The sequence below is a fragment of the Mercurialis annua genome, linkage group LG3, assembly GCF_937616625.2.
Source record: "Mercurialis annua linkage group LG3, ddMerAnnu1.2, whole genome shotgun sequence".
Taxonomy (NCBI): Eukaryota; Viridiplantae; Streptophyta; class Magnoliopsida; order Malpighiales; family Euphorbiaceae; genus Mercurialis; species Mercurialis annua.
Window position 1 is genome coordinate 75913339 of NC_065572.1, and position 12255 is coordinate 75925593.

General features: G+C 34.4%; 1 protein-coding gene across 1 annotated transcript; it reads right to left on the bottom strand.

The window, feature by feature from the left end:
- Nucleotides 1-8905: 8905 nt before the first annotated feature.
- LOC126671114 (protein DETOXIFICATION 49-like) lies at nucleotides 8906-10755 on the bottom strand. Its single transcript, XM_050364824.2, has one exon. The coding sequence runs from the start codon at nucleotides 10686-10688 to the stop codon at nucleotides 9135-9137; it is 1554 nt and encodes a 517-aa protein (XP_050220781.1). The 5' UTR covers nucleotides 10689-10755; the 3' UTR covers nucleotides 8906-9134.
- Nucleotides 10756-12255: the final 1500 nt, after the last annotated feature.

The following is a 12255-nucleotide window of genomic DNA, read 5'->3' on the forward strand; positions in this document are numbered from 1 at the left end:
AACTTATTATACATACATAATTTTATTTTGGAAAGGAGTTTTTAAACCAAATTGTGCATACATGACAAATTTTCAGAAAATGATAAATACATTACGACTGTTATCTAAGCATTTTTACTAGACAAAACTAAAATGAAAAAAAAAAAATAAAGTCCAATTACCAAAAGATAAAATAAAATCAAAGTCTCATAACTAAAATAAAAAAAATCCAGTGACCTTCATAATTAATCATCCATATTTTACTCTTACACTCTGTTTGGATGGGGTGAGTTGAAGTGTAAGTAATGGAAGGGTAAGGAAAGGTAAAGCTAGAAAGGGAGGTAAAGGAAAGTTCTTGCCTTCCCTTTGTTTGGGAGGAGAATTTTAAAGGAGTGTAAAATAAAAGAAAATTAAATATTATAATTATTAAAATAGTTTTATAATTTAAAAAATACATAATTATTAGATATCATAATTTTTTAAAATTTTTAAATTAATTTTAATGTAGTTATATATGTTTTTTTATTAAAATTTTAAAAAAATAATATTTTTTATCATTAAACTTAAACAAATTAATATTACTAATAAAAATAATTAAATATTAAACGATATGTGCTGTAGTAAAAAAATCATTTTAACGATTTACATATTCATTACCATCTTAATTTTTTAATATATTATAAAATAAAATTAAACAAATTAAAATAATAATATTAGTAGTTAATTTATATAAAAAATAAATTTTTAAAATAAAATATAACTATATTTTTAAGTCTAAATGATCAAATAAAAGTAATACAGAATAATTTCTACTATTATAATAAATAAAAATAAAATTAATATTTTTTTCATTTAAGATAAAAATAATAATAATATCATTAGTTAATTTCCTTTCCTTCACTTACACCCCAATTTGGAGTGTAAGAAAAATGAGAGTTTTTATGAGCTGGGAGTGTAAGGCTTCCTTTTCCTTTTCCTTCCCCTTCCTTTAAATTTTATCTCCCAATCAAAGATAAGTAGTTTACCTCCTTTCCCTTCTCTTCCCTTTCCCTTCCTTACCCTCAATACAAACAGAGCCATACATTAAAAGAAAAATACATTTTTAAATTAAAAAAAAAGGTATTAATTTTATTTCTTTTGGTAAGAGATCACATAAACAATGATTTTTTTTGGTATAGTTTGAATTACTCTAGTGTAAATTTTACACCAAGTACATAGATCTGATAGAAGGGTGTAAGTGCGACCCATTCCTCTACAGATAATGGATTGAATTAAAATAAATTTTTAAATAATACTAACACTAACAACAAACACCTAATTTAATATAATTCTACCTTTGATTAAAAAAATTATTATTTTTTATATCGCAATATTGTCAAAACATCAATTTTACTTAATTTTGAGAGTTAAGTACCTATAAAATCATCATTTACATTCCTTTTCAATTTAATCACATTTTTAAAAGTTGTCATATAACACCGTTATCTTTCAAAGAAATTCAAATCTATCACCATTTAAAAATGTGACTAAATCCATGCGTTTCACCTTTTTGCGATTTAAACCAAACGTTTACAAACGTTACGAAACAAATCCCATAAAGTGATATGGCATAACACCCCAAATTCCTCAAATGAAGAAATCGTGCTAAATATGAAAAAATTGAAAGGTCTTGATAAAATTGAAAAAGGGTGTCAAAGAGGTGATTTAATATATAATTAAACTTTAAAAAAAATTGTCTCGTTATACTTTATTTTCCCAGTCAGTTTAAATTATTTGCTAGATTTTAAACCGCTAATGGATTTGAATTCTTTTAAATGTGGTTTTTTATATGACAACTTTTAAAATACGTGATTAAATCTAACAAAGGTGTAAATGTGGTAATTTGATATGTAAGTAAATTCTAATTTTAATAAATATATTTAAATAGTAGTGTTTTTTTAGTGAAGTGTTGGAAATTAGAAATCGAAAAACGCACCAGAGAATCTCAATTAGGTTTATTTTTTTATTTCGTAATAACTCATTAATTTCATGACATTCTCTTAGCGTTCGCATCATGCTTTTAAAGACCAAAAATAACATAAAAATTTTCATTACAGCAATAAAACTAAAAAATTAGCAAAATAATAAGATTTTTGCATATTACAATCATAAAAAATAAAAGCATGAAATCCTGGAGCCGGTTCCCACCTAGAGTGATTGCAACTCTGTGCCTAGCCAGCTTATCCACTACTTGATTCCCTTCTCGACGTATAATTCAATTTTTTAATTTTATCAATTGTAGTTTAATTTTGATAAGTATATTTCTATAAAAAAGTGGTAATTTTCAACATTATATTATTCGCTAACTTATTTACAACTTTATCTTTCAAGTTTTAACTTTTCTTTTCTAACTTTTTTTATTTTATGAAATATACTTTTTTTTTCTTTTAATTCCACAAATACCTTTTTTAGTTTCCAATTTCGATTTTCGGTTGACCAAACCGACCGATTGCACAACCCTATTTTTTAATTTTTAGTAATTTATTTTTTCTATTAATGTTTTTCCTGGATTTTTTTTAATAGTGTATATTTAGTGTTTTTATGATGTTTTTATAGTGTAAGATTGGTGTATATAGAGTGTATATATAGTCTATTTATAGTGTATTTATGGCATTTTGTAGTGTATTTTATGGTCTATACCATGAAACACTACAAATACACCATAAACACTGCAAGTACATCATAAACACTGTAAATGCACCATATATATACTAAAAAACGGCAGAAATACACTATAAATACACCAAAAATACACTAAAACGTAAATATATTATAAAATTACTACAAATGCACCATAAATCAATTTGTTCTTTACAAAATCAATAGCAATAAACAAATCTATGGATAAGAGAAGACAAAATAAATAATTATATGAATAATAGAATAATTTTATAAACAAAAAATTATAGATCTACAATAATTTATTTACAAAATGTTTAAATCATTACAAAAAACCTAAAATATTATAAAAATCTAAAAACGAGTCGAGAAATTCATAGTGCGAACGAAAGAGACGAACGGACTAGCGCGAACGGAAAAGACGAACGAAAAAACGACTTGAGACGACGAGAAATCTATCGGAAGTAGACGAACGGAAGCGCGACCGGAAAGACGAATGGAAAAGACGAACGAAAAAATAATCGGAGGAGACAAACTGAAAATCAAATGAAAAAGAAGAAGAAAAGAAGAGAGAACTTTGAGAGAGAACAGAGAGAAAAAAGAGCGGCTATGTAAAAATTTAACTTAAAATGGGATAAAACTTATTTATATAGTGGGTATTTTTGGTAAATAAGTTAGAGAAATAGGTAGTGTAGGAAATTAGGAAAAGATGGGGCAAAATGGTGTAAATACTTTGCTAAAAACATGTATTTAGAAAATAATCCCACAAAAAAGATTGGACCACAAATACAAAAAATGAAAAAGTTAAATATTTTTATAGATATATCTAGTGTACAATAATTAAAATATATTTATTAAAATTAGCAAAATTAATGTTTTTGAATTTATTTTTGTGTGATTAAGCCAAATTTGGTTTAACTTTTCTGTTGAAGTTTTAATTTTTTGCTTTTTAATAATTCCATTTAAATATATGGTGATCTTTTTCTAAAAATTGTTGGTATAACTTTTTGAACTTCCAACATCTATTTTTTAAAAAAGCTCAATTTAATTTTTTTATTAATAGTTGATAGCTGATAGTTGATTTGGTTTAAATTATTTTAAAATGATCCGATTATTTATATTATAGTAGTTATAATTAAATTATTTTAAAATTAATTATAAACTCATTAATTTTTTATATAATGATTTAAGAATAAATGTCATTGTTATATAATTTTATAATTTTTCTATTAAAATGTATTATTTATTATTTAAGAATAAAAAAAATCAATATTATTTAACATATTAAAAACTACAAGGAATAAAATTTCAGCAAATAAACATTATCTTTCAACTATTAGCTAAAAGCAAAACTAATCATTCGGTGTTATTCTTGGAGCTTAAACTTTGGCAGCATTCTAATCACTGCCGTCGTTTTCGTTTTGAGAATTCTTGGCTAAGGGAGCATGATTGCTCTGAGGTGGTAGGCAACGCTTGGAACAAAGCTACGAGCCACTGTATCACAGACCGGATAAGGAATTGTAGCACAGCTCTTCAAGAATGGGGTCACAAAATCGGCATGAACTTCAAAAAGAAATTGAAAGCTCACAAGGAGATGATTGACAGATATAGAGGCAAGCACGACGTCTTCTCCATTGATCAGTTTAATTATGCTTCTAAAGAGTATGGCTCTATCCTTGCTCAGCAGGAGGATTACTGGCGCCAGAGAGCAAAGCTGTATTGGTTCCAAGAAGGAGACTGCAACTCAAAATATTTTCACTCGTATGCTTCTGCCCGCAAAAAGAAAAACTCGGTTCAACAATTGAAAGATGACATGGGAACATGGCGTTCATGGAACTCAGGTTTGAACTTGATTATTGAGAATTATTTTACTTCTATTTATGCTTCTAGTCCTGGAAGTATGAATGACATTATCTCTTTGATTGATGTTGGGATTACTGATAGCCAAAACAATGATCTTACCAAAGCTTTCACTAAGGATGAAGTTTACTCTGCAGTTTTTTCCATGCATCCGGATAAGAGCCCAGGCCCTGATGGCCTTAATCCGGCCTTCTACCAAAGATTTTGGCACATTGTAGGTCATGAAGTCACTAAATCTTGTCTCAATATGTTAAACTGTTGCCATATGCCTGATAGGTTGAATGACACCCTTATTGTCATGATCCCTAAGAAAGATAATGTTGAGTATATAACTGATATGCGGCCTATTGCCCTTTGCAATGTTTTATTTAAAATTGTCTCGAAGATGCTTGCGAACAGGCTTAAACAGGTGCTGCCCTCTATCATTTCATCGTCCCAAAGCGCTTTTATGTCAGAGAGACTTATTTCTGACAATGTCATTGTGGCTTATGAGTTCCTTCATCATCTCAAGTGTAAAAGGCAAGGAAAAACAGGGTTGGCTGCTCTTAAACTAGATATGAGCAAGGCCTACGAGCGGGTTGAATGGAGATTTATCAAAAGTATGCTTCAGGCTCTTGGTTTTTCTGTAGTTTGGATTAACTGGATCATGCTGTGTATTGAGACTGTCAGGTACTCTGTTCTGCATGATGGTCAAGAGATGGGACCGATTATTCCTCATCGTGGACTTAGACAGGGGGACCCCTTATCCCCTTATCTTTTTATCATTTGTGCTGAAGGTTTGTCAAGACTACTTCAGTTCAGAGCCAGTCAAGGGTTGATTCATGGGTTCAGGATTGCTCCTTCGGCTCCCACTGTTTCGCATCTATTCTTCGCTGATGACAGCTATCTCTTCGTCAAAGCTACAGAGGAAGAAGCCATTTGCATCAGAGACTGTCTTGTGAGCTATGAGAGCGCTTCCGGGCAACAAGTTAATTTCCAAAAATCGTCGATCACGTTCAGCAGAAATACAAGTTCTAATATGTGTCTGGCTGTTTGCAACTCGCTCCACGTTAAGAAAGTTGATGAAATGAGTGTTTACCTTGGTCTTCCCATCTCTGTTGGTAGAAGTAAAACTCATACTTTTGGCTACATAAAGGACCGCATTCAAAATAGACTTCAAGACTGGAAGGAGAAGTTTTTATCCAAGGCAGGTAAAGAAACTCTCATCAAGTCGGTCCTTCAATCTTTGCCGACCTATGCTATGAGTGTGTTTTTGTTACCAAAGACTCTTTGTGAAGATATCGAGAAGATTATCTCGAGGTTTTGGTGGAATTCTTCGGGTTCGTCTAGCACTAGCATCATATGGCAGAGGTGGGAGAGAATGTGCATTCCGAAAAATATGGGGGGCCTTGGCTTTCGTAGTTTCCACGAATTCAACTTAGCCCTTTTGGCTAAACATAGTTGGCGTTTATTGCATCAACCAGACTCTTTGGCCTCCACCATTCTAAAAGCTCGTTATTTTCCAGATTGTAATCTCTTTCACGCCTGCCTTGGTAGCAACCCCTCTTATGTCTGGCGAAGCATTTTAGCTGGTAGAGAAATAGTTCAGAAAGGCATTATGCGAAAAGTTAGTAATGGGACTTCTACGAATATTTGGACTGATCCTTGGCTCCCTTCGGAGGATGACTCTCTTGTTAAAACTGCGAGACCGGAAGGGACTCAACTTCACTTAGTCTCTCAGCTTATTTCTCCTCATCGCAGCTGGAATATTCCCCTTATTTCATCTATTTTCAGCTTGAGGGATACGAATCTGATCTTGTCTATCCCTCTCGCTCAAAGGCCAACAGCAGATTCTTGGATGTGGAAAAGAGATCGGAAAGGTGTCTTTACGGTTAAAAGCGCTTACTTCCAAGCCTTTCAATCGCAGCATTTAGTTTCCTCTAATACTGAAACTGTGAATTGGAAGCGTTTCTGGAAAATTGCTACTGCTCCAAAAGTGAAAAACTGTTTGTGGAGAGCTCTCTCCGGTAACCTGCCTACGGTGAACAATTTACTGAAGCGCTTTGCTGCTGTCATGAATTCTTGTCCGGTGTGTGGAATGGTAGGAGAATCAGAGGAGCACGTTTTCAGGGATTGCCCGTTCACCCAACATTGCCTTGGTCTCTTTTTCAATTGCCAGAATATAACAGCTACCTCTTCTTTTAGAGAATGGTTTAATTTTCTTATGCTTGGCTTGCCTACTGATAAAGTTGCAGGTCTGGCTACTCTTCTCTGGAGCCTTTGGAAGCACAGAAATGATGTACTTTGGAATAAGCTTGTCAAAACGCCTGCTGACATTGTTGTTGAAGCTAATAATTTCTTTAGTCAATGGACTTCGGCAAAACTTCTCAAGATGAGCCCGTCTGCTATTTGCAACCGAACGAGTAACAGTTCTTGGCTTAAACCTGCTGTTGGCTTTCTCACCTGTAATGTGGATGCATCTGTTCCAGCCGAAGGGGATTTTAGCGCGTATGGCTTTTTACTCCGTGACTATCAGGGGAACTGTATTGCAGCCAAGCATGCCGGAGTGATGGGTAAGATGGAACCAAGGGTAGCTGAAGCGATTGGCTTCCGAGAAGCTTTAAGCTGGATCAAATTGAAGAACTACACTTGTATTCGTGTCGAGTCTGACTGTCAGGAGCTCGTTCTTGCTTTAAATCGTCCTTCTGGAGATTTATCTTACTTCTCTGACATTGTCCGTGATTGTGTTTATTTGATTAGCACTATGGATAGTATATCCGTTGCTTTTGTAAAACGCTCAGCGAATGCGGCTGCTCATTGCTTAGCTAAAGCAGTCGATTCTATGTCTGTGTGTAGGGAGTGGGATAGTCCTCCCTCTTTTCTTGTTTCTGCCATCCTTTTTGATCTTTAATAAAGGTTGAGCGTTTTTCCTCAAAAAAAAAAAAATAGATCTTTTATTATTTTTTTCAATTTTTTTCCTGTAAAACAGGAGAGATTCTTAGGTAGATTCAGTCTATCACGTCATCCGTGTACTAAGCTTATCATATAATGACACGTCATTAAAATGATGGCAATCTTGTAAATTCGTTTATGACTTATTTACACTTTTGAATAGTTATATTACAAGATTGCCATCATTTTAATGACGTGTTATTATGTGATAGGTTTAGTCCACGGATAACGTGATGCACTGAGTATACTTAAGAATTTCTCCTAAAACAGAGAGAGCTATTTTGAGAAGTGAAGTCAAATAAATGACACCCTCCCCTCTAAAAAGAAAAAAAAAATGACACCCTCCAATAAGGAATTGATTACTGGATTTATAGGGTAAAAATGAAATCCCCCATGTTCTTAATGCTCCCCTTTTCTTACATCTCTCACGATGTTGATGTGACAAAAAACTAATATCCGAGAGTCCATTTTTGCAGTACTATATAAGTCAAATCTGAATTTGTACAAATAACTTAAGCCTCACTTTGGTTCTCCTTAATTATTCCCTCAACTACCTATACATGCCTACTTTTTGGCTATCTAATTACTTGGGTTTTTAAGATACTGATTCAAAAAATGCACATAAATTTTTCAGTTAGAGTTTCTTGCTATGAGTCTTAGGCATGACTCACTTGCAATTTTAATTTAATTTAGTGGGGGTACTAATCTCGTTTAAGAAGAGATTCCCCATTTCAGAATAGCATTTTTAAATAGAAGAGTATCAGAATGCAAATCTGAGTGTTGTCTCCTTATACAGTACTCCTCTGTAAAAATTGATTGGACGCAGAGTAATTATCTAAGCAGCCGGCGGCCTGTAAATGGTAGACGTCATGTGTGTTAAATTAAGACTAAGTTAGACCGACTTTAAGCCTAAAACATCTCATATGGTTACAAATGCAACAAATCTCTAAATTGTTTTTAGTTTTAACTTTTATTAATTGGCATTTAGCTAGCTTGAGGCTTGTGGCTTCAAGACAAACTTCACGTTTCTCGCATTAATAATATATATATGCCCATGGATGCATATTGATTCATTTAATTTGTACGTAGTTAAATCAACTTATGCTCGTACAATTGTATTTATAAGTTAATGCGTGTGCTGATAAAGTTACTTAGAAGCCTGTGTGCATGCATGCACACCTTCTTTTCAGCATCCAGATTCATTAATTTAGGCATCAGTTTTAATTTCTTGTTTGATTCACTTTTTATTTCTCCCATTCAGTGTGGTTGGACACAATCCCTTTGTATCATTTGCAAAATAACTAATCCATTCAAAAATTCAAATTCTTGTCCTTGTAAGGCAAATGTCTATTGCTCTGTTTATTTAATTAATCAGATTAGATTATATAATATGAGATTATACGCATTTTTTAATTTCTAATATAATTATCATCTTCCTTTCAATGCAATGTTTGAGGCTTATGATTGGATTTAATAGTTAAAAAAAAAGTGGGCTAATAAGACATTATTCAAAAACTATGTTTCTACACAAAAATTGTACTAGTGAACAAGAGTACAAAATTTAATAACTGTGGGCTATAATTTCAGCTACTTTTTTTCCAGCTATTTCTGTACAATTAGAACAGAATTAAGAGCCTAGAAGGAGGAGACAAAAAAAAAGAAATAAAGAAAAACTCCCAACTGGTAATGATCAGAATCAGCAAGTTTTAGCCCTTATTAATATCAGCTTGTGGCGGCTTATATTCGTCATCAAAAGCATGTTCCTTATCGTCCACAAGAGTTCCAGTGAGCTCTTTAGCTCTGCGAGCTTGAAAATCCCAATCTGTGGAACCCAAAACCAGCAGCATGGTGAGAACACATGAGCCCTGAGCAGCCATGAGTCCTAACCAGAGGCCTTGAAAATCAAAACCTGCGAGAAAAGCTAACCAAATAGCCACTGGCGTACCAACAAGGTAAAAACAACCCAAGTTGATATTGGCCCCAACTTTTGGCCTAGCTGTCCCTCTTAACACACCACAACCTGTTGTTTGTGGGCAGTTTCCTAATTCACACAATCCTATTATTGGCAAAACAAGTGATGTTAAGGCAATAATTTCTTTGTCCTGAGTGAACATGCTAGCCCATATTTTTCTCACTGAAACCGTAAAACTTAGAGCTGAAAAGCCCACTACGAAGCTGCATCCCAGGCCTACCATGGCGGCTAGTTTTGCTTTCTTGGGCTGGCTAGCACCCAGTTCATTGCCCACCCTCGTCGACACACTGAAGCTTAAAGAAGATGGGAATATGTAGATGAGTGAAGTTGTCTGTATCAAAATCCCCATTGACGCCACCGTTGCTCTCGGGTTGAGTAACAGCCCACAGAGCAGAGTCATGATTTCGTACCACCACCATTCCAGACAAACGGAGATACAGCTTGGAATCGCTAAATTCAACAGGAATTTCCATTCTTTGAAGCATTCCATTGAAATACCACCCCATGTTTTCTTGTGAACTCCGGAGATAAGTATGTAGATTATTAAGGAGGCTACAAGGTTGAAATTAGTCCATACACCGCTTAAAGCAACGCCTTTAATTCCTAAATTAAGGTGTGTTACGAGAAAATAATTGATGGGTATATGCATAAGAATAGAGAAAACAGCACAGAATGTGAGAGGTAAGTTGATGGATTGCGTTCTTAGATAAATTCTTAATGGGTGCAGAAAAGACTGAGCTAAGAGATCAGGAAGAGAATAAAGGAGAAATGAGTGTGCCTGGGTGGCTATTGTCAAATCTTGGCCGCAGAAGAGAAGAATCGTCTTCATATTGAGCCAAAGGAGAGAGATGGGGAAGGAAATGAAGAGAAGCAGAATGATAGTTCTTTGCAGAGTGAGGCCGAGAAGGGTGTGTTTTTGGGCCCCAAAAGCTTGGCCGCAGATGGGCTCCATTCCCATGGCCAGACCAGAGAGAACAGAATAGCCGGTTATATTGGCAAACCCCATAGCGAGAGAGCCGCCGGCTAAAGCAAGGTCGCCGAGACGGCCAAGAAAGAGCATAGAGATCATGGAGCGGGAGTAGAGAAGAAGACCAGTGAGTATCATGGGGAGGGCAATTCTGGCAATGGAAACAGCTTCTCTGATTGCGAGGGAGAGGTGGGTTTCATGCTGGTTGGGTGGTGGGCTTTTGGGGATGAGGAATGGGGTGTAGATGTTGGGCTCATCTTTGATGGAGATTAGGCAGCTGCATTTGCAGGAGACAGGAGAAGTGTTGAGGTGGTGGCACATTCTTCTTCTTGATATTTTATTTTAGAGAGAGAGGGAGGGAGGGTTTAGAAAGGGGCTGGTGAGGGGGCTTTTATAGTCGCATTCCCTCTCTTGCTTTTTGTATCTTTATCATTGTTTGCTAATACTATTACATGCCACCTCACTTACCAAATATGAACACCATTTTCCACTCACACCCTATTTTATATTCACACATGAATCTCTTCTTCTTTTTTATTATTATACTCTTTACTTCATACTTCTTACTTACACCCTCTTCAAAAATGTATAAAAATGTTAAAAATTTAAAAAAAGTTTTAGTTGGTGTGAATCTCCGTTCGAAGACATATGAATAAGATGAAAGTGGAGTGTTGGATGTTTTCTGTTGGGTCTCATGGAAAAATCTCTCTCTTGTTATGTTCATCAACAGCAAAGACAAAAAATGTGCTCATAGACAGTTAGACATGGACCCGTCTCTTCCAAAAAGCCCACTTGGGCCCATCAATCAAGCGGAATTTTTCTTACATTTAGTAGTCAGTAGAAGGAGAAGATTCAGTAATTTATTGACCTAAATTGTTGTCCTTTTTCTGGCTGGACGGCTTGGCCGATTGTGCTACTTAGGGCCTTTTTAAAAAAATTATAGTCCGTCCAAAGATGCTGTGTTGGTTCTCTAGGACTAAGTTGCCACTTTTCATCCATCCACTCACTTATCAAATTATATGTGCTCCTACACACATTGTAGGTCAATCATCGGACTATTTATATGTTTATGCAATGTTTCATGTCACTCATTCTTTCCTAATCATGCTTCAATCCTTCATTTTATTTTCTGATTTGGGTTGTGGGCCATTTCAAGTTTTATTTAGGTAAAACAACTAAATTGGGTAAATTGGCACATAAATGTAAAACCTAATTATAAGATTATGATATTTTTGAATATAATTTAAAATTTATGTCTGTCATCGCAATTTACATCCGCTTTATATGGAATTATAGATTTGTACCAACGAATATTTTTATAAATTCAACAACTGGCTAAAACTAACAGATATTTAATCATTAGATTATCGTAATATTAATATTTTGTCCTTTTTGGCACTATATATTGCCTAAGTTGGAAGTAGTATAGTAGACATCATCTGACCCTATTGCCCCCAATTATTTGCATTGGCACTTGGGGGAATATTTGGCAATGGTTGATGCCAGGAATGGAAGCAAGGGTATAGGGCTAAAGAATATGAAGAGAGGGTCTATAATTAAGTCCATAAAATGGGTGCACAATCAAAGGATGTGAACCGGTCCTCCCCACAGAAAGTAAAGTCAGCTTTTGTTGATCAAAGTCTTAATTTTACACTAAAAATTGGACCTATATGACTCCACCAACAGTAGACAAACCCGAGTGGATGGCAGATTTATTGAGTGGGTTGGTCTTTTTCGCTCTAATGCATCTATTTCCAACCCCTTAACTTAACCACCTTTGAACCCCCTGATGTAAGATCATTTGACTCATCATTTTTATTCATACGGTGACAAATTCTTGGTCCTAAAACGTGTGAGATATTCTCCAATAGAATGTTCATGCAGAATT